Consider the following 24,013-nt stretch of genomic DNA (forward strand, 5'->3'; position numbering starts at 1 on the left):
CAGACTCAACAACGTGATATGGAAGGGACGCTCCTCTGAATGTACCCAAGCCTGTAATTGTGGTTACTGTAGCATTTTCCCTTAAAGCTGTGCTTGCCAACACTTTATCAAAAAATATACTTTACAACCTGAATAATTATGTGAAAATGCTGAGAGATGAGTTCACAGACTCATGAAATTCTGGAGGAGTGCATGGTCACGATCGAGGAACCCTCTCCCTGAAGTGAAACTTTAGTGCAAAATCCAAAACTTTATTTTGAAGAGCAGAATTTCATGTGTGAGCACTTCATTCAAAGCAGTACTCGCCGGGGAAGGCTAGCAGATCTTCTTCACCACCTACTACCCTACATCATCAACACTCACACAGGAGAAGAAAAGTACAAGGTTTGTACAGTTTAGATGTTCAAATATCCCTGTTCTTGACACAACACTTTCTGCATAAAGCAGCGTTGTTTCAAAGAAATGGCCACGAAAGAAATTGCACTGAAATTAAAGGCACCCAAAATATGTTGACCCTTGTCATATATAGTCTAAAAGACGACCATGTAAGGGAAGTTTTAATGACAACTTTGCTGGGTTCCTTGGCTTTTGTGTAATGGCAGACTAGGCAATAAAAGGAGGCCTTTCAGTGACAGCCTGAAACAATGCAGAGAAAGTGGCGAATGAATGGTATGGAGTAGCTGAGGTCTGAAAAACATCTGGACATGGAATGTTTACAGTGTTGCTTTAGAGGGCAGCTTTCAGGATGTCTCTGACATGCCAAGTGTGCTAGCGAGGTTAACACACACACACACACACACATGCACATACACAAACACACACACACAAACACAAACACACACAGGAGCATGACTCTTACAGAAAAGCCAATCTCCCAGTCACAGAGGGGTTCTTCGGCTTTTAGGACCCTTTTTAGCTAATGCCACTCTAAAACATACTGCATGTTGAGTCTGCAGTAACCTCATGTAATGCTTTAATAGAGTGTTGCATGTACTGTGTGCTCCTGAACTATAGTTCCTTATTACAAGAGGGGGTTTGCACTTGTACTTTGGGGATGGAGGGAATGTTAGGATTGGTTTGGGCTCCAGTTTAGGATGTAATGCATCTGCTAGCCTAGCCAAGCCGCTCATATCCTAACGGCGGAGCACTGACTGACCTAGAAATGTGTTCTGGTTTATTTTGGTGCAGAATTTAAGTTTGTATTTGCACACCCTTTTTAAGATTTTGTAGGAACTCTGGACCTTTACCTTTAGAGGAATCTAGCTGAAGTTTTGGTTACAGAGCCATTGTAATATATCTGCTAGTTATTTCATGGAGCCAGCAACTAACAGAGTGGAATTTGCACTGTTAAACATCCCTGATTGGCCAAACTCAAGTCTCATAAATGTTTTTTGTACATAGTCTTTGAGATTCTTCTTGGGCTCTACTGGTTTAACTCTTTAAAAATTGGGTATTATTTTGCACAGTAGTTTTGGATCTTTGAATTTTGTGAGACAGTGTTTATTACAATTGCTGTTGTAGACAGCTCTGAGATATTATATGTGGAATTGGGCAATACAAACATGCTTGACATACTCAGTTCTGGATGCTGGTTTATGTAAGAAACCAATGACGCTTCAAAGCAAATCTTGTATTGCCTTCTGCTGTTAAAGTTTTTAGGTCATTAAATTGTCGGTGACAGTGTCCCTGTTGGGAAATAACTTTCAGTTTGGGTCCTCCCGCTGTTCAAATGTTTGTTTAAAGAGCATTTGTTCTAAATGTGTACATTTGTGTGTGTATGTGTGTGTGTGTGTGTGTGTATATACAGTTGCCAGAGTGTAGAGCAACACTGCAGCCACTGTTTGGCTTTGCTCCAGCGCCTGTCATCGACCAAGGGCTGCTGTTGGGGACAAACGCTGAATATTTAGACTTATTAAATTTCATTAAACCACCTTTCAGCACAAATATAAAGAGTACTCCAATGATTAAACAACCACTTTAGAGTTTATTCTTTTTCATTCAAGGATCAAAAATATGACAATATACAGTACAAGATTTGCTTTAATCAATATTTCTTGCGTACAATTTAAAAATACAGTATTTCAGTTAATTTTGTATTTCAGGTGGTGGGAATATCTGGGAGTCTTTTCATTATTAGCCTGGTTGTGCACACATAAAAAATGGTTAGCTGCTCTTTCACTCATTGACACATACAGTACAAATAAATAAAGACAAACGCCCCACTACTTCTTTATATAAAATCTTGACAAAACAACATTTGTGTATCTGAAACTAGATTTGGTCACTGTAGGTTGAAAACCATATCTCTAAAAAGTCTGACTTTTCCACATATGTTTAAATCCTTTTGATTTAGAATATTCACTCAGACTTGGGCCTACTACACCTACTAGTGAGTTTAGGCTTAAAGCTACCTGCAAGGATTCAAATATAAATATATTTGTCTTGGAAATAACTCATCACAGTATTGTAAGGTGAAGTTTTACTGTAACTGATAATGATGATCTGGTTTGTTTTCACACCATAACAAAAGATGACAGAACTCTAAATGTTTTAATTGGTGCAGTAGGCCCCTGCTGATTCTCACCTGTGGGGGTAAAGACATTTGATAGCATCCACACAATAATAGAATAATAAAAATGTGGTGTTTTAGCTTGAAAATATTTAATTCTTTTATGTTAACCAAATGGTTTTGAAAGGGGTGAATTGTATGATGTATGTAATGATCTGAATCCACAGCATAGTCCCCAGAGGAACCACTTCAATCCATGGATTAAACATTTAAAACACCAAAACTGTAAAATATTATGAAGTTTTGTAGTTTTTTAATTGAAATATATGCAGACCAGTGTTGTATGAACGTTGGATGTTGCTGATTCCCACAAGCAGCGGACAACATACACTTTGGCTGAACCCACAGGTCAACATAATCTTTAGCACCCCATTTGTATCTACATCTGAATAGTTGTTTGTTGTGAATACAGTTTTCACTTAGCACAAATAAAAAGATTCTAATTTCTAATAGGCAGAATTAGCAGTTTATCATGTGCATTATTATTGATATGCCATTTTCTTTATATTTTAGTTACAGCAAAAGTTCAGCTATTACCTACTCATCCCGTCAGTCGAATCACTAGTGAAGTTTAACACAGTCAGTTAGCTAGTGTAGCGGTATCTCTAATAAGTCTCCAAAAGAAAAACAAGACCATAAAATTACTCCACACAGCTTCTGCAGCAGAAGTGTTTTATAGTCAAATGACTACACTGTTGTTCCAAAAGTCTCCATCTCCCTCATTTTCTCATCTCACAAAAGTATAGTTGCCCTAAAGCCTTCATGTGCTTCTCATAAGCACTGACCTTCTGCATTTTACAGCCGTAAACACAATTCCTCGAGGACACGTTGCTTTCTGGTTACGATTTTAGCAAATGTGTCGCACAGAGACTTTTTGTTCTGTTTGTTATCTAGATAGATCAGATATGACTATCTGTCATATTTAACATGTTTATTGGCTTAAAGTTGTTCAAATATGCATGAGACTTTAAACAAAGGGAGAGAGGTATCATGTGAAATGTTGCTATTTGTTTTTGTACATCCATGAGTTAGGTATGCTTGCAACATTTCTGGTAACGTGTACTCGCTTGGTATATTGTATTTTAAATAATTCTGAGTGAGGTAGAGACACGCTGTCTGGAGTAATGTTATTGCCACTTTTAACTATTTTTAAACTCTACAATGTCAATTCTTTATTAACATATGATCTCCTGGAGACAATTCACATGGAGCTGCAATACTGTATGTCAATACAACACACTGTGTGTTATGTGGACATACAAAAGTCTCTGACCAACATTACAAAGAGGATAATGCTACATTTTTGAGTGAGCTTGAACGATTTTCAAATGCATAAATCCTACACTGTTTCCCACTTTTTCCTGAATCATTCGACTCCTGATTATAAGTTGTACATTATGGATGGAAAATGCATTAATTAGATAGCCTGGTGTATAAAGGGGTGCACAGTATCTTAACAGGCGTCACTATGCTTGTCCTGGCAAAGTGAAGACATAGAAGCAAAGCCAGCCTTTCTGGTGTGAATAACAGTGGAAGTCTTTTTTTTGTTGTGCCTTTCTTTCTCGTCCCTCCTCGCTCTCAAGCCCTCCCTCTCTGTCATCCCATCTCTGGGCTACCCTCTCTCTCCTCCAAGTTGGAGATGCACTGATATCTGTGCAGTGGATGTGGGGGCCCTCATCGCCGCATCACCGCCTCAGCTCCTGCTCTGTGGTGCCTCTTTATATCTCATAGTGATTGTGTTTCCCCCCTCATTGGTCTCCCTCTAACTCCCACCCAGTCTGTGAGCCTCTGTCTTCCTCTCCTCTCTCATTCCCTGAAGATGGTGCCTTTAATTAGAATTCAGCTGTCAACACAAACCCCCTCCAACTGAGTATACGTGCCCTCTGACCCTTTGGCCTCCTGCTTACTTGCAGTCACTGCTATCCTCTTTTTTACATTCCTCCTTAATTGGTCGTTGCATATACTAAACTCTTGCGTTCAGCAAAATTTTAATCAGTTTATTTCTCTCACTTTCTTCCCTGTCAATCTTCTAAAAATCCTGTTTCCCCTGCTCCCTTCTTTCCCCCTCTTCTGCTATCAAAGTCTTAAAAATACCTACCATGACCCTGCTGTCTGCCCCCACCTCCTCCTGATTTCACCCTCTTTCACACCTTCCTCCCTTCTTGCTTCTCTCCCCTTCTAGCGAGTCCTGTCAGTGTCTCATGGTGTTCTTGCCAAACTTGTCGCCAAGTTGTTGGATGAGCAGAGCCAGCTCTCCGGCGGCCTCGGACTTCTCCTCCAGGAGCTCATAACGGAGGCTGGAAATGTCTTGCTTGATCTCCTTCAGCTCGCCTATAACGCAGCAACAATCAGGGCATGTAAACATGAACAAATACCGACATGTATGCAAGATGCACAGCACACCCTCATTTCATGGACTTTTTCTTACACATACAGACACACACACAATAACTCCTACGTCTTGTCTCTCGATAACAGTAGATACTCTCAGGCACAAACATGCCCTAAGCAAATAACGACTGAATAAGAGTGGCCCTTAATGATGAATTTTTACCTTCATTGACTTCATCGCTCTCTCTGTCCACTTGAGCCTTTAGTACATATCGCTTAATCAGACGCTTCATGATATTCTACAAAGACGAGAGGGAAGGAGGAGATTAAATAGAGAGAAGGTGACAAGGCGATGTGACATCGCATAGCGCACAGCACAGCACAGCACAGCACAGCACTGTGTCTCAGAGACTGTGCGTGAAATGTTGAGAGTAGGGAAGTCCTGCAGCTGCAGCATTTGTGTGCTGGAAGTGGAAAAAAACAACAACAACAATAGCGCAGTCGACCAGTGAAGGAAGTGAGAATTCCCTCATGGCAAAGGTGAAGGGCAGACTACAGAGGAGAGCATCTCTTCCCTCCTCAGTGTGGTACTTTGGGCTCATTTACAGAGTGTCTGCATTCGATCTCTCTCAAACAGCTCATTAGAGGCATTTTCATCCTTACTCTGTTCTGTTTTTCTATTTGCTGTTCCTCCTCTCCCCCTTTCACTTGTTCCATCCTGCCTTCCTTTTAGTGGATGCCCTTTCATCCGAACTCTTGTTAAATTCTTTCCTCATCTCCGTACCTTCCTGCCTCTTCCTTATCTGTCTTTATTATCAGTTTCTCTTTACCTCTTCCATCCCTCTCATTTTCTCTCTCCATCGCTCTTCCTGTCATCCTTTATCACCGTCCAGCCAGCTCCTCTCTCTGCAGTTATACATATCTACTTTTGTCATTTTGTTTCTAGCTTCCTCAGCCTGAATGCTGCTCTCCGTCTCTCCTTTTATTCTTTCTTTTCCCTTCTTGTTCTTGAGATTCTTTACACATCCTTCGCTCACTGCCTTACCTGGTATCGTGTCGGGTGTTTTCTAGATTTTCTGTGCATGAACTCTTCTCCCGGGCGTGGATAAGATCTGAGGCGCTCATCCTGTTGCAACAGTGGGATACAAACAACAGTCCAGTGTTAACGTCACATTTCAGGGTTCAGTGATCTTCAATAATGGAAGCATTTGAAAAGGGTGTAAGAAGAGGCAGCACACTGCCAAAACAAAACAACAATGCTTATTGTTTGTATCTAGCGCTCACAGATGCCTTTTCAAAGAGAAGGAAAAAAAATTGACAGCTTCACTTGACCAGAGGAAACCATGTCCATGACCTTGCTTAGAAGCGTGCATGTCATTTTAGCACTACAGTATCAAAATGAGTTTTAACTTCAAGCTAGGGTAGGCAATTTATTTCTGAAGCCTTTTTTGTTATATTTTTTGAAATACTCTTTATATCCCGACAGCAATCAATCAATCAAATGCTCTGACAAAATAATCTGGTATCTGTCACTGTCACAGGACTGTAATAAGCACGGCCAAATGAAATGATTGGCTGGCCTACCTACCTACCTACCTACCTACCTGTGCACCCGTGTACTTACTGCGCATGGAAATGTATTTTGGGTGGCTTTGGGAAGGGAGGCCTGAAGGGAAGGTGTTGCTATTTTTTCCAACGTTGCCTACTTTGAGTGTGGACAAACACAACCAGCTGCTCCTCTATACGCATTAAAGCTGCGCCTGGAGGCCTGAAGATATCTCAACATAATACAGAAGTACAACATGAACATGTTTGCTTTTTCTAAAGAATAACTGACAAAGTTAAGTTGAAAGCCCTGAAAAAACTAATCATGTTTTGTTATCAATGTTAAATAATCCATTTCTCTTTGAGAGCTGCTGAATTTTTCAGAATTATGAATATACAACATACTGTATAAACATACAGAGCATGTAGTGTGTCTGCACTAAATTAAAAACAGATTCATTCTAAAATACTATTCATCATAACAGAAAAAACATTACTCAAGTTCATCATACAACATCTCAACCAAACCTCAATTTATTGTAACAGGGAATCAATCAAGTGTCATTTTTAATCTAGGATTTCAGTTACCTGCGGTAGAGACTATTCACATTAATTTGTGCTCTGATTGAACTTACAATCACATTAGTTTTCATTTTGCAGGGAAACTCATCTTGTGTTCTCAGAAAGAAAAAAATGTTCAGAAATAGTGTTTATGTCACGATGCTGTCCTGAGTGCTATGTTTTTGGGTTTTGATTCTGAGGGTTTGGTTTTGTATCTGCATGTTAGTCCTGTCATCTGTTCCGTTTGTTCTCTGTGAGTTTATTCTTTTATCAGTTAGGTATCTGTCATTTAGTCAGTGTTTTGGGTTTCAGTTCTGTCTGTTGTCTTATGTTGAGTGTTCTGCCCTGCCCCTGCGTTTCTGGATTACCCTGCTTTTGCCGCATTTGCTTACCTCAGTTTGGATTCACTTTTGTTTGGACTTTGCCATATACCAGTGAGAGCCTGTTTAGTTTATTGTTGGTTTAAATTAACCACCTGCATTGCATCCTGCTTTTGTGTATTCCATTTGGGTCCTAACCTGGCTCTGCACTCAGCCAACCCTGACAGTTTAGGACTTTGTAGAACAGGGGGCACCTACTGAAAATACAGATAATTAGCTATAGAGATGCAATTTTTTTATATATACTTTTACTATATATATACTATATAGAGACTATATATACTGCTTTACTGAACCACACAACCAGATGACGACTACAGCTTCATGTGAATCTGAGAAACAGATCTTTTATGCTGAGGTTTTCCAAAGCCCAACTGACAAAGCTTAAACCTCTTTTGCTGTGTTGTCTGTGATCTTGTCCCTATCAATAACCTGCTTTGTTGCCCTTTGCTGCCTCCATTTAACTGATATTATTTTGAGTTTTTTTTGCATTTGGCAAGAAATTAATTGTCATAAATACTGTGACTATATGAAAGACATATTCGTCAAAGGGTCTGAGCATCATTGCAGGCAAATACCAACACACACACACACACACACACACACACACACACACATACACAATTAAATATACAGTCCAGTCATTAAAACTGGTATTTCACCACCAACTGCCTTAGTTATCTTTATGAACATATGCTGCTTTGAAACTAGCATATTTAGCATTAATTCAGCATGTCACTTTTCTCAAAGTTGGATATCTCACGTGAGACACATTGATCAAAAGACTGAGAGGGGAAAAAAAGAAGACTGATTCAGAAAGACCATGCTGTCTTCCCTAAATCTTACCGCTTTCACTACCAAGGACCACAATCAACAGATACGGTTAAATAATTTATTTATGATCGGAACAGAAAGATGTACGAGGCTTGCTGTTGCTGAATAGACATTCGAAAGCGTTGTGGGGAAGCTACAATAGGGAAATCCGCTGTAGCATCCTGGCATGACGGACCCCCCTATAACCCTATGGAGAGGAAGAAGGAGATAAGGAGACCGGACAGAGAAAGGGGTGGGCAGGAGGGGTGCAGAATGCGAGACCGAAGAAGAGGAGATGGGACATGTGGGTATTTAATGAAATGTGTGGGTGACGTGTTTGACTTGTGGTCCCGCTCCTGAAACTCTGCTGGTAGCTCCACTATGTATTGATAGTTTGCTACACCTGCTTGGTTCTGCATCTAAACTGTCAGAGCTGAAGAGAACTTTAGGAGCTCACAGAGGCAGCAGGGTGTAACCCATCTTGTCCCCATCAGAAACCTGCCCAGATATTTGAGCAGACGTTGGCAGATCCAATGGCCTGACTAATAGCTTAGCCAAGGCGCTGAGGTGAACAATTTGAGCCGAGGAATCAGACAGAGGAAATCCCTGAGGACAAGGACAGCGCAAAAATTGATTCTGTGTTAAATGGTGTATATTATTATTATTATTATATTATTTTCTTTCTTTTCATTACAGTGATTTTATTTTGACGGACAATCCTATAAATAGGAAATGAACAAAGCTAAAGTTGTATCCCAGGCCTGCAGTGGGAATACCATGTACTGTATTTCCTGAGTCTAAACTACAAGACTACAGTTAGACCAGGCCTATATATACAGACAAGTCAACTGAAGATTACTGAGCGCCAAGTGAGCTTGTCCTCAACAGTCCATTAACTGAAGCTGCATGGCAAATCATAGCATCATTTTGCCTGGAAGGAGCCTGCAAGAGAGGAATATTTGGAAGGAAAGTAAACTCCTGGTAATTAGTATGTCGGCCATTGCAGCAAAATATACTCAAAAGCAAAGAGAGTAAACTTGAGATGAACAAACTGTATTAAAATGGCTGTTTCTTAGTTGCTTTTTCTGTGTAAACTATCAGTTCATAATACCATTCCCTGTTGTCTGAGAATATTTTGCTGAATGGGAGGCAAGCAAAATAAGCTGCAAGTTGTCAGTATTTAACTTGTAATTACTGGCTCCCCCCCAAATTCCTGCACAATGTAGGATTAGTTGAATCAAAGCACTCAGAAAAGATAATATTAGTGATATGAAGAGAAACATAGCCTATTACAGTATTTAGTGGCTACTGCAACTTAGTTTAGAAAATAATTAATTAACCATTCTTCACAATGTCAGCAGTAATATCAGTCCAGTAGCTGTTCAATGTCAAATAGAATAATGTATGGACAATAACAACATATTTCTTAGTTTGTGTCTGTACTTCATCAGGAGATTAGGAAGCAATGTAAGAATTCCTGACTCTGACCTTGGCCTGTGAGTTGAGCATGCCCATCTCCAGCTCGTTGTTATGGCGCCGGCTGTTGGCCTTGCAGAGGAGTATCAGGCAGGACTTGATGCGGAGGACCAGGTAGTAGAAGGACTTTGGGCTGGGAACCAGGTTGAAGGGGGCGGGCAGGGTGCGGCCCTCGTCAAAGTAGGAGAGCCACAGCTTGGCTCGGGCAAACTTCCACTCCACATCAGCATCCTCCTACAGACAGGGACAGATTGTGCATTTTGAGCAGGGCTGGCAATGAGTAAAGACTTTTAAAAAATGGCATAAGACTGCAGAAACCTTAGAGAAAAAATTTACTGGACTGATCGTGTTATCAAATTAAACTGGTTAACTAATTACCATAATTATAATTACATTATAATTATTATGAGAGTTATAGGGACCAACTTTTAACACCAAAAGATTACATTGTTCTGTCTTGGAGAACTGAACAACATATCCAATTCATGTGTGGAATTTACTTTTACTTTGCCACTGTAAAATGAACAACTGTCATCTATTTGTCCATCAATTGGTCTTTCTGTTTCTTTCATGGGATGAGAAAAATAAATAAATAAATAACTCACTGTGGAGGAAGGCATGGTTTGCATTCAGCTGTAGTGGGGAGAGGTGGGGGAGGTGGCTCAGGTGAGCAAATTTTCACAGCTGCTGTTCATTCATTAATTAAGCTCTCCCTCTAAATGCAGTAGTGTGCTGGCCCTCAGATGTCTGCTGCCTGCCGTGACACATGAAGAACAGCCAGTGAGGCTGTACGTGGGAAGATTTTGTGTTGGATGCTGGTGTGAACGGTGGAGGACTGCCTGGAGGGACCGGGGGAAAAACGCATGGCCGGCCCGGCGAAGTCCTTTATATGGAGTGTATATGTGTGCGGTGTGAAATAAATCATTGGTTGGACGAGCTCCTGAGTTGGCGTCTGTACTGGGGTTACCAAGAGGCTTCTGCCACACTCACATTTGGACTTTTTCAAACGTCGTTCAAAACATTTTCAGTAGAATTTGTGTAACACTGTATGTACTATATTTGTTACATAGTATAGATTATTGCCCTTTGTAACAACTTTCCAGTGAGACTGCTGCAGGGAGTTTGGTGGGTGGTCTGCTTTATTGCGGCCTCGCCCTTCTTCCCCCCACACTGGCCGCCCCTCAATTTTAATTAAACATTAGACGCAGAGGGCTTTGGGGGTGGAATTGGCACATTGGGAGGCTCTACTAGCTGACAGTTGTGGGGTACCTGTGTCACAACTACCCTCCAATTTTAACTGCACCTTAGTTACCATGCACCTTATCTCCACTCCACCATACAACACTTCACAAACCGTGACATGCATCCAACACAATACAATGCATTTACAGAGGCAGACAGGGGGGGATTGAAGGTGTGTGTGGGGGGGTCTCATTGGCCTCGTGTCCTGCCCCTGGGGTATCGGGGTGCCGTGGGGTTGGTGTCCACCTAGCCTGGCCTGGGGTGGGTTGTGGCTCCCTTTGCGTGGGGGCCCAGCGATTTTGACACCCCTGGCGTGGGGACCCGGGGGTCTGGGGACTCGGGACTCAGACTTCTGCTCTTGTCTGGGGCGGGTGGTGTGTCCTGGGCCTGGGGGCCCATTGTCTCCTCTCCTCGCTGGGCCCCTCTTCGGCAGGGGTGGGGCTCCCGCTGCGTCCCCCTGCCCTCGGGGCGGGGCGCAGTTCTCCCTGGGACAGGTGGTCAGGGGTCCTTTGTGCTTTGGGGGGTCGCGGGGAGCCCTGGCTACTGGGGGTGGGGGATCTCTGGGCGCTTTGCGGGTCGATCCAGTTGTGGTACGGAGGGCTGCAATGGGATTATAGGGCGATTGTCAATGCATCTTAATGCATTGTTTTTTTCTGTGAAGTTTCTCTGGATGGCTGCTGGGCTGCCTCGTTGCTAGTTTGGCTGGCGTTGCATGGCGGCCAGAGGGTGTGCTGTGCGTGGGTGAAGTTGGCTGGCACTGGTTGCCTTGTTTGCTTGGCCTCGTACACAGAGGGCTGCCTGGCATTGGGTGTCACCGTGCTCGCGCAGTGTGTGGGTTGGGGTTGTCACTTGCGCACTGATGTTGATAATTGCGTGCCGTTTTGGTTCTTCCGCAGCGTGGGAGAGCAGTGGTCTCAGTTGCGTGTGTTCTGCTGTCGGCCCGGGCGCCACTCTTCAGCAGGTTCCGCCTTTTGCGTTCCGACGGCATTGTGTTGTTGATTGGCAATTGGATGATCATTTGTTGGTTTCGGTCGGGGTCTTCCGCATACGCATCGTGGTGCGTCTGGGAGTCAATTTTTTTTTCTGCCACCCCTATTGGATACTGGGGTTCTTGCCTGCCTGTTGCCGGAGTTATTGCGGCGCGGTTGTGGCGTCGCACTCTCACTAAGACCTACATTCTGTAACAGGCTTATGCGCACACACATACACGCGCATACACGTACAGACACATTCACCCACACTCACACAGACACATACAGTCTCACAAATAGACACACACACAAACAAATTTAATTTAGGTTGGCCCCTGGTAGAATTATTCTTGATGCTTTTCTTTCAGTTACTTATTTAAATTAATTGTTATTATTCCAGCTCTCATGGCTGTGCTGTATTGTTTATTTATTTTGCTTTACTGTGTCTCGTTTTCATTTCTCTCTCAGTTGGCTTCCTATGTCAGCTGTTTATTGCTTCTGTTCGGCTGGTTGTCTTTGTTTATGTTTTTTGTTTGTTTGTTTTTCTCTTTCCCCCCCCCCCCCCCCCCCCCCCCCCTCCCCATTCTCTTGCAGGTTTTGTTGCTTTCTGCAATTGGTGTTTCCTTCTGCTATTTCCTGATGTCCCCACCCCCCATCCCCGTTCCCTTGCAGGTGTTGTCCTTTCTCTATGCTGTCTGTTTGTGTGTGGTGTTTGTGTCCCCCATCCCCATGTCTGCCCCCTGTCTGGCCCAGTGACAAAGACATTTAAATTAAAAAAAGTATATTTATACTCTCTAGTTAAAGTAAAATCTGTCTGGCACAATATGGTATCCAGCTCCTCCTCTATACTAGGCTGCTGGGCAGGACAGTTTTAAAAAAACAACAACAAAAAAAACAAACTTTCCAGTGAGACTACTGCTTTTATTTTGTATTCTGTGTTTTTGTTTGTTGCCACTGTATTGATATTCAAGATTTGTATAATTTTCAACTCACTCTCTAATCCACCTGCAGGCACAGAGGCGATCAAACAATGATCCTTTTTGACTTGTTGACAACATTATACCATTTCTATATTGACTGACCACCTTGTTTATGTACCTCTATTTCCTGGTACGAGCTGTTGATCATGGCAATGAGCATGTTGAGAAGGACGACCACCATTGTGACATTATAGACTCCATACAGCACATAGCCGATGTTCTCTATGAACTTATGGTCGTACTTCAGCACCACTGAGATCACTTCAGACAGCCCGAAGATTGACCAGAAAAGAGTCTTAAAACTCTCCTCCACTCTACAAGGAAAGGGAGAGAAAATAAGGCAGTAAGAAAACAGGACATGACAGTCAACACACATACAGTCCCACCATGTTAACACCTAATTGCTTTTGCTCAAACACACACACACAAACACACACACATACTTGCATACAGGATGCATTTTAATGTTGTGAGGTTTATGAGGTGGCACTGATGAAATACCTGATGAGTCATGTCCAATGGGAACACATTCTCCTATTTATCTCTCTCAGACACACACACACACGAACACCTACACTCACATTACACACATACTGCACTGCACATGCAGGAAAAAGTATCTGAACCCTTTGGAATTACCGGGATTTCTGCATAAATTGGTCATAAAATGTGATCTGATCTTGATCTAAGTCCCAACAATAGACACAGTCTGCTTAAACTAATACCACACAAACAATTATATGTTTTTATGTTTTTATTGAACACACCATGTAAACATTCACAGTGCAGGGTGGAAAAAGTACGACTGTATAAAAAAACATGTTAGACTTCTGCAAAATCCACAAATAGCTGGAAATTATTCAGTGTCAGCATTTGAGAGTTTATAGAAATCAGTCTGTCAAAAAGTCTGTAGCACTGTCCTGTGGTGAATAGGAACACAATAAAGGTTTGTTTTTTACTCCAAAACTTAAAATGAACATGTATCTGGTATTTTAGGGGGTGTCATGGCTGTATCTAAAGACATAAGATAAATGAAGAAACATTTAAACATTTAAACCCATGGTTCATTAAACTCGTTCAAAACATTTTCTTTCTTCAGCTCAATTTTAATGTCAATGTGAATTAAATGTCTGAGACTTTTCATCATGGAGACACCAGACAACAGTTGTGGTTGAAATGTGTTCTGAAGCCCTGCTTGCCTTTTCACCCTGACATTTAGATATGATAAATCAAGCCCTGCTAATGTAGTGCGCTTTTTCCTGAGGTCCACAGTCACATCTCCGTTCAGCCTGGGGGATAATTCTCTGACACTGACCCAGTGAGTGAGGCGAAGTGAAACAGCACAAAGCTGCAAGAACATTGACATTCAGGTACATGTCTGTTGTTAAATAGACATGTACATGACAGAGTGGCAAGCATGGGCTTGAGATGACGAGTGTGGGGGGGGCTGGTTGGATTGCTAGAGGGGCTGCTGGTAGAAAGGGCCTGTGGGGAAAGAAGATCTGTAGACTCTTGGTCTACAGCTGTAGGCATCTTCCAACTTAAGTTCTTTCAAAATGACAGTTTTATTGGCAAGCAGAGAGCTAGGTGAAGGCACAGGGAGAGAAAACACACTCTCACATGCATAAAAACACAGAGACAGATACAAACACACAGAGGCACAGACTCTTCCCTTCTCTCTCTCACACACACACATGAAAACAGAGACTCCTCTGAGTACTTCAGCTTTAACTTTTCAGGAAGAAACCAAAACACACCCTTTTACCTTAAAGACTATCTCTGTGTGTTTTCTCTCATAGTCTCTCTATGTTCTCTGCATAGAACAACCTTTTGGCCTCTGCCTGCAGTCACTATTCCCTGTGCATCTGTGAACTTTAGCTGAATAGCAGGACATACCGTGTATGTATTGTTTTTAACCTCTGAATAGACATTTTTCCAGATGAACTTCAAATTGTCGCTCACATGTAAAAGATCCCATTTTCATTGATTTCATCATGTTAATGTGTATTGACAATCAGCTCACCTGCTAACATACAGTATGTCCTATATTATCAACACACAATGACTACCAAAATGACATATATATGACCATTGGAGACTACTAGCGACAGGTGTACCGGACTTCATTGTTATGGTAACAATTAACACATCGTTAAAGTTGGGAAACAGTTACAGATTGGTTAGGCTCAGGCACCAAAACTACTCTGTTCGGTTTTGGAAAAGATCATAGTTTGGGTTAAAATAAGTAGGCCTAAGTAAGTCACAGTAAGTCATGTGACGTAACTTACGTATGTAACTTAAAAGAATCGATTTGGTTTAACAAAGGACATGATCATAGACTATATTCAAAAAACACGGTGACAGATTTTTGTCAACTCTTACTGAAGGACTTGGACTCCACAGTCTGGGGTTTTGCGTACAGTGTGAGTGTGTGTTCTGTATTAAACCAAGACCACGATCTTTCCCTACCCTTAACCAAGTGCTGTGATTGCCTAAACATAACTGTAAAAGAAAGGCTAATAATGCTGTAGTCATTACAAGAGGCTTGTATTTGATATTATATTAGTATGGTGGAAAACTAATGGTCAACAATTTACTAATAATGTCAGTATCAACATTTTGTGACTTACCATTTATATTTATTAACATTTCATTATGTTGATAGCAGGTAGGCATTATGTTTCCGGCAAAAGATATTTGCTGCTGCAAATTAAAAGTAATTTTTAGGAGACTCACACACTCCTGATGGAGCAGATTAGTCCAACTTTTGACTGTTAAGCTCTTAATAAATAATCCCTAAACATGTTTTCTTCACTTTCGTTGTTGCATATTTCATTATGAATATTTAAAATCATATACAAATACTTAAGATTTGAAGCCATGTTTTGAGGGGCAAGCAAGGATCTAAGAGTGCAAGAGCAATTGTCTTAGCATGATCGTTTTGCAAGAAAAAGCATCTATTTTGGATTGAAACTTGCCCAGTTCAGGCATCAGGATGTTGTGGTGGTCTTTCACCCAGGGGACCCAAAGTCCCTCGTCTTAGCAGCTTTTCACACAGATGAACTAGTGCTGGCTGAAAATGAGCAACTGATCCTTTTGCGAGTTTGCAAAGTATGCAGGGTTCACACTTTGAGTTCTGACATGACAAATGCTCTCGCCTTGTCCCAACCTATATGAACTCAGCTGCAGCTGATAACAGCACTCAACACTTTCTATACTTTATAATACTGAAGAGAGCGCATCTTCTCACTCATTCACATCACACGCATCCACCAACCTATCATTCAATCAGGAGAGTCGAAGAAGGTGATTTTGGCGGACTTGCCTTGAAAACCTTTTATTTCGAGCCTTCTCTCTTTAAATAATGTCTAGTCACTTATCTGGAGCTTCTCTTACAAGATAAAAATGCTTTCCCGTGGCTTTGAAATATGAAACAAAATAATAAATGAGTCCAATGATCTGGTCTCGATTATGTTATATCCCAATTATCTTTTAAATCAAATTATTCTGTCTCATATCTGTCTACTTCCCACCCGTGTGAAATCCTCACTCGATTTAGATTTTCATGTTCCCAAATGTGAGTGTAGATAATGATGAAGGGCTTTGTTCCAGGCAACATTAATGTGCCATTAAACCAGACACTCGCAGGGACAGACGCACACACACAATTAAAATGACACACACACACTCACCACATAACGGACTATTCATATACACTGTTCATCTGTTGGCCTAGGCCGATTGTTGTTAACTTGTGTTGGCAGCACAAGTGGAAGTGAACCCATCCTTACATACATGATCTCACAGAAATATGTGAAATGAACACGACACAGCTACTCAAATTACACCACCTCACTATACTCACTATACTAATACAGATGGATATAAGTATATATGAGAGTAGAGGGACTTTTTCCAAACTAGATAATGTTGATGCATGGGCAGCCAGTGTTGCTGTGCACCGTCAATTGTTTTTGTTCACGCTGTTTTTCAGCTTTTTTAATTCTGAAAATTGAAATCTGTGTGAGATGCCTGGAAGTGCAATTAGGAAAAACTGCATAACGTGCAATTATGAAACATCTAAAATGTATCCTTGGAGATCATTGAGCAACATTGATAAATTCACATTTGTCTTTTGCTGATGACAGTTACTGGTCACGCTCTTTTGTGATGCTCTGGATAATGGAAGATTTGTCTTTTATAACAGCATTGTACAACAGGCAGTGAATCAGCAGGGACAGTGGGCATCTGGAGATGGCGATGGACAGTGTGTTATTATCGGTTATTAAGAGTGGCAGCTCCCAATAGGCTGCATGCAACATGATGGTTTAATACACACACACACACACACACACACACACACACACACACATACACACACACCCCTGCGGGACAGTGACAGTAAAAAACTCTGATACTCACTCTCTCTCTCTCTCTCCACCACACACACACATATACACACTCACGCCACACACAACATCATGCACGTCTGTGTGTGTGGGAGACTGGTGAGTCACCTCAGCTCTGCAGGAGCAGTCTAAACCCAATCACAGACAGACCCAACTCAACCTCTTCTCCCCAGAGACATACTCTCATGTCTCTCTCCACCCCTCCTTCTTGACGCCTTCTGTTTGGCTTTGTCATTGTTTTAGCTCCTCTCTCTCGCTATCATCTCTGCCTCTCGTTCGCTTTCTCTATATCTCTCACCCATTTTCTCATTATATTCCTGTTGCCATTGCTTTTATATCTTTCTCCGCATCACCCTCCCTCCCTCTCTCATGCTGTTTCCATCTTTCATCCCAACAGCTTTTAGCTATTTCTGTCACTCAATCTATTCTTTTGATTTATACTTTTCTTTTTTCCATTATTTTTTGCCTCTGATATATTTCCCTCTCTTTGTTTAATCTGCAGCAATATTCTCACATTGCCCAAATGTAAATGTAAATGCATATATAGACTTTGTGAACGGCTGCGCCCGGCCTTCTGCTCTGTCTCTCTTCCCTTCAGTCATTAGCAAGATATTACATTTCTCCTTCTTGATCACCTCTTCTCTGTTTTGTTTTTTTTCTCCTCTCCTCTCCTGCGGGCAGACAAGTAATCAGACAGACGGGCATATATAGACGAAACATCTTTAAATATTAAATTGAGTTTAACTTTCTATCTGTCGCACTCAAGGAGCTGTCACCATGGTGACAACAGGGGCCGTGCCCCCCTCGGCATTTAATGAATGAATGCGTGCCTGCTTGCGTGCATGTGTCTGTGTGTGTTTGTGTGTGAGAGAAGAGCGATAGAGAGTTTGATAGAGAGCTAAAAAGAGGGAGAGGGAAAGAGAAAAGGAGAACTGAACAAAAATGTGTTTGTGTCTCCTGAGTGTGCCTGTTTATGAGTGTGTGTACATTTGTGTGACAGACAGTGGCATACAAAATGAGGCAGACAGAGCAACACAAAAGGAAGCTGTTTTGGTGTGTGTCTTCAGGCAAGCAGTGAGAGAAATCTTATTAAGCAGGGAATACAACACCACAAGACGAGCAATTAGGAGTGTTTTGATACTGAATCAAGCTTGGCTCAACTTTTTTTTAAATTTTGCTGCTCCCTCGCTGTCTGTCTCTCTGTTAGTCTCTGTTGTCTTTATTTTTCATAATGTGCAGCACAAATGTACATGTTGGGACTGATTTTGGCTACTATAACTTCTGATTTCAGCCTGTCAAACGATTAATGTCACAATGGATTAATTAAATGTTTTTGCACTTTTCATTTACCAACTAAACTGTCAATGGACTTTTCACCAAACCCCTCCCTAAAACAGCTCAGCAACTATAACTAGGCAAGCTTTGGATTTCTCCACATGTTGAAGCTTTTTGAATGGGGCTTTAGTGAGACGATGCTCACTGAATTTGGGGGGGTCTTTATTTGCCTTTCCAAAACCAACAACACAAGGATTGGAAACTCGTTACCCAAGATATTATTACCCGGAGTGCTACATTTGTCAGACACAATGGTTAGTCCACATCCTTAAAGCCTTTTCTCCTGAAACATTAAATCTATAACATACATGTCTTGGTTGTCAAAGTATGGAAGCTAAGCAACCAAGCTTACTTTAAAAAGAAATAGCCTCATCCTATATGTTTACTAGCTCTACACTAAATAACAATAATTTCAATTGCTGTTACTTTATTTCCATGGATCATCCACTGATAAGAACGCTGACTTTTTTGTCTTTGACATGCAGCTGAAGCTTCATTATTATGTATGTAGCATTTGTGTGCATATTTAATGCTTTTACTCTCGGGACTCTGGTTTTAAAACCATTTAGCTGGAAACATTAAAACTTCAGCTTTTCAACCACCTCATGGAGCTAACTACCTACAGCTGATAAAAGCTGCTGGGGACAGTATTAATTTCACCCGACAAAATTGATGGCTGCAGACTACAAAACTTAAGCCTCTTTTTGTCTACTTCTGTCTGAATTGAGGGACCCATTGTTTCAAAAACTATTATGAATTTCAAGTGCACTGTAAAAATTATCAAGGTGGTTCAACTTAAAAACTTGTGAGAAAACTCAACTTTAACAAAAGCTTTGTTTAAACTCATGATGTTACGTTATACAATTTGTTTGATTAATGATAATTTATTGTTTGGACTTAATACTGTGAGTTAAAACAACTATCTACATTATATTACATTGTCCATTCAAGGAAACTTGCTTTCTCTTAACAAACAATTCTACACTCTTTCAGCTCACATTATTAAGTTCAGATAACATTTCAAGTTAGTTTAACTTGGAAATGCAAGTTCACCTGCTGCCTTGAAAATGCAAGTTTACTCAACTTGAAGATTGCCTTTGTTTCAACTCATAAATTCAAGTTCATAAAGTACTACAGTGTTCTAGTTGTCTCAATGTTGTTTTTTAGTTAAATGAATTTTTTTATAACTTTAACTTCATGCTTTGAGTCATTCTAACTCATAGTTTCAACTTTATTAAATTACTACTACTTTCCATGTATAAAGGGCCTTGCAGACAGACCATGACAACAGCACCCCTGTATTATTATCTGCAGCAGTGCAGTTTGTCAGTGCACCTGTTCACACCGCAGTTAAAGTTCAAAATAATAGCAGATATCAACTCCTTTCTGAAAAGGCCTTAAGGTTGTTGTCAGGAACCTTTTGCACCGGTGGCACTAGTCTTGTTTACCACAGAAGTGTCTATATTTTGGTTGGAATTTGAATATATGACTTATCTGCAGTGTATAATTTGTAGGGATGAGATCTCTATCTGTATCTGTTAAAATCCAAATAAAATAAAGTCCAAAATTAAAGTCCAAATAAAATATTCTGCATCCATACTATGAATGGACGGGGCTTAATCTAGAAGTGGGCGGGACTAACTGGAAGTTACTTAAGCCTGAAATTGGTATCAGAACTTGCTATATTTATTAGATATCTATTTATAGAACAGCCTCAGAATTGAGCTTCAGAGCAATGTTTTTGATCACAATTGGAATTGATTTCTCTTGCTCCAATCCCGGCACTCTCGCCTTTTTTTTTTTCTTTTCCAACTGGCCGACAGAGAAATGGGGAAGCATGGATCCGAGGCCAACGAAGCAAAACAGGGACACAAACCAGTCCCTCCAAGCCAACGAGGAAATGCCTACCCCGGACTCCAATGCACAAACTAAACGCCCAGCAGCCATTCACATGCCCCCACTGTGAGAGAGCTGGCAGGGGGAAGCAGCGGGAGCCCCACCCCTGCCGAAGAGGGCCCAGGTGAGGAGAGGAGACAACGGGCCCCCAGGCCCAGGGACACACCACCCGCCCAGAAATCAACTGATAACTTATATACGTTCAATCAACATGACAAAAGTCTCAAATAGTCAACACAATGAATTAATGCAAGTTTAGCTTTCTCAAAACTCATACAGTTGAGTTCAAATTCCAAAACTGAGCTATTTGAGTTAAAAAGAAGAAGTAAGTTGACATAACTAAATGGGTCTATGATTTTTTTCAGTATGTTATATCCCACTATTATTGTAAAGTGCAGTGGTGGAAGAAGTATTCAGATCCTACTTAAGTAAAAGAAGTAATACCACACTGTGAAAATACTTTACTACAAGTAAATGTCCTGCATTCAAAACCTTTCTTAAGTAAAACTATAAGTATTATTAGCAAACGTCACTTAAAGTATCTAAAGTACAAATAACCTCGTCATTATGCATTATGCTGTTTTCAGCGTTGTGGCAATACAGTTTCCTGCTAATCCAAGTTTTATTTTATTGTTTATTCATCTTAAGAAGTAAGACAACACTTTCAACCCATAAAGAAACACTTAATCTTTCAGTCTGAAAGTATCTGTAAATGTCACATTCAAAATCACCAGAATTGGAGATACAAGGGACTGGAAGAGTATGAAAAGTTGTAATCTGAAAAGTAACTAGTAATTAAAACTGTCAAACAAATGTTGTGCTGTAAAATGTACAACAGCTACTTCGATGTGGTCGAGTAGAAATATAAAATTGAAATACTTAGTTACATTCCACCACTGATAAACTGCATATGTGATGTGCAAGAATGGAAAGCAGTGGCTTAGTGAGAAGCCAATTATTAATGTCTCTATAGTTAATGAATTCTTCATGTGATGGACTAATGAGGAGTACTGAAGCATTTCCATGACCATACATGGGGTGATCTCCCTGATCTGGAGATTTTTAACTCCACTAAAGGAATGAATTTCAATGGTAAGATTGAGCGCCAAATGATGGTCTCAGTGCTACTGTATTTCAGAGGAATTTCACTTCACCAAGAGGGTAATTGAATGCTTGACATCATAAATCAAGAATTTAATGAAAAATACCTAATATTGGCTTAAACTCTAAAGCTACTGGTCCAAGCACTGACATTTAAATACTCATATTGGTCATACAGTTTTTTTGTCTCTCTCTTCTCCCTCTGTCTGTCTCGTCTTAATTGTAATTGTGTCTCCTGACATTCAGCTGTGCTTGACTGGGAAAGGCTGGACACAACACCTCTGCCTTGCCTTCAATTCTTAATCAATTCTCTTTTGCTCACCCTGACTCTGTCTCAACCATGTCTGTCACTCTCGGCTGTCTCAGCCACCTCTTATCCTCCTGTCCTCTCTCACTAGGATACCGCCACCACGTTCCAACTCTAACCTTTACTCTAGACTCCACAGTTCACACCTGTTTTCTGCCTCCTGTCGACACTTCACTTCAGCTTCAACTTTTCTTCTCTTCAACTATTTCAGCCTGCATTTTCATTTCTGCATTTCTTTCTGCCATCCTTTATCCACTCCACTCCTCTCTTGTGTCTCTGTTTGCATCCCTGCCCTCTCTCCCTGTCTCTCTCCATTTACATTGCATTACATGGCTTTGTCCTTGGCTGTAATCTGATATGCCTCCTATCTTGCTTGTACTGTCTCAGCGCTCATTATGTCTTTCAATTCAATCATGTTGCACTGGTATGAAAAGAAGACCAGAGCAACTAACCAACATAACATAAAATGGCACATTATGGAATATAAATAGCCATTAAGTGAACAGGTAAATAATCTGCTGGAAAAAATTAACATCTGACACAATCTGAATACTGTCCATACGATATGAGTTATTTTCTGATTTCTTCCTACCTTTTCAAATGGTTACTTGTGAAACGTGTGCACCCTAAATCTGTGCTAAGCCTGTGTGGTTGTGCTTCTGTCTGTTGCTCATTCGGCTTGACCTTCTCTCATCCTCTTTCATTCTCCCTCCCTTCTTTTTCCTCCTTTGTCTATGCATCCTGGCCGGTCTATTTCATTTTCCCTGAACAAACAGCCAAGCCAAAAACACCCTCCTCCTTTGCATCTGCATCTCTCCCTGCGGGTATCTTCTCATACTTCATTCCCTACATCTCTCCCCATCCTTCTCATCTTCCCAGTTGATGCATCTCCTTACTGTTTATTTCCACAGTTTCACTTCAGTGTCTGTGTAATGATTATTAGGATTTTTTTTTGCTCTGCCCCAAAATACGCACAGCCTTGACCTGTGACAATTTAAAAAACTCTTTCCTATTTCATCCATTTCTCCTTTTTTCTGCCTTGACCTCATCTGTCCTCTCCCTCTCTGCAGTGTTGTCATGCATGGTTGACTAGAACATGGTAAACTGCTCCACCAGCGCTGACCAAATCAGAATCCCGATAAGTGTGTGTGTGAACTGATCTGCACATAAATGTTTGTTTGACCACCTAAGCACCTGTTATAGTACATTCAAACAAAGAGAGAGAGTGGAAGTGTGAATGTGCATGCCCCTTGTGTGTGTGTGTGTGTGTCCTGCTTAAGTGTATTTGCACATTTGAGAACATCACTGTGTGGGTACTCGACAAAAAGCATGTGGAGTGTATGTTTTTTTACTGGGTGAGTCAGATAGCCATCTGAGTCTTCGTGCCTCTAGGGATTGGGTATGTGTGGCTATTACTGCTGAGTCTTCATTGAGCCCTGTCCAGCTGTGCATTTATGTGTATTTATATGTGTGTGAGTCTTGTGTGAAGGAGTCTGTGTGTGTGTGAGAGAGAGTGATATCCTCCGCCATACCCCACCCTCCTTCCCCTCACATCCCTCCCTCTGTCCCCCCAGCCTGGGTGTCATTACTACCTCCACCTGGCTCCCTCCTCATCTTCCTGTATCAGATCTATCAGACCAGCCCTTTCTTCTGCCCTCCATCAAACATGCCCTGTCAGATAGCTTAAGTCACACAGCCCCCCCGATACACACACACACACTCGTACACACACAGAACTGAGCACAGCACACACACACCCGTACGGGCACATGTTCTCTGCTGGGTGACAGAAAGAGATTATTGTTTTGAAAATTTACAATTTGCACAGAGCATAGGAAAGCCTATTATTAACATATCGCAGACGCACCTAATTGAATGGGACAGGAAGAAAAACCTTCACAGACACAAAAGAGACCCAACAATGCATCACAGTGCACAGACTGCACATTCTACAAGGAATTTATAGACAAAACATGGAATAAAAGGGTTGATTAGACTCACACAACAAAAATTAGACAGTGAAAAAAATAAATGCATATTTCCTGTCTGCACAGTTCAGTCCAGGCAATTGCTCCATCAGCCACTGTACAGACAGGT

The 24,013-nt window shown here is 41.2% G+C and overlaps 1 protein-coding gene across 2 annotated transcripts in view; it reads right to left on the reverse strand.

Moving 5' to 3' along the window:
• Positions 1 to 1,964: 1,964 nt before the first annotated feature.
• LOC123957856 (short transient receptor potential channel 7-like) overlaps positions 1,965 to 24,013 on the reverse strand; it is a 59,062-nt gene continuing 37,013 nt past the window's right edge. Inside the window, exons 8-12 of one of the 2 annotated variants that reach the window (XM_046030943.1) lie at positions 12,987 to 13,182; positions 9,688 to 9,909; positions 5,946 to 6,026; positions 5,124 to 5,199; positions 1,965 to 4,900 (exon numbers count right to left, since the gene is read on the reverse strand). In XM_046030943.1, coding sequence (XP_045886899.1) covers positions 4,761 to 4,900; positions 5,124 to 5,199; positions 5,946 to 6,026; positions 9,688 to 9,909; positions 12,987 to 13,182 — 715 coding nt within the window. In that variant the 3' untranslated portion in view covers positions 1,965 to 4,760. Of the gene's footprint in view, positions 4,901 to 5,123; positions 5,200 to 5,945; positions 6,027 to 8,421; positions 9,142 to 9,687; positions 9,910 to 12,986; positions 13,183 to 24,013 lie in introns of those variants that run through there. The other variant, XM_046030944.1, reaches the window with a different exon arrangement.

The sequence above is a fragment of the Micropterus dolomieu genome, linkage group LG19 (genome assembly GCF_021292245.1).
Source record: "Micropterus dolomieu isolate WLL.071019.BEF.003 ecotype Adirondacks linkage group LG19, ASM2129224v1, whole genome shotgun sequence".
In the NCBI taxonomy this organism is placed as follows: Eukaryota; Metazoa; Chordata; class Actinopteri; order Centrarchiformes; family Centrarchidae; genus Micropterus; species Micropterus dolomieu.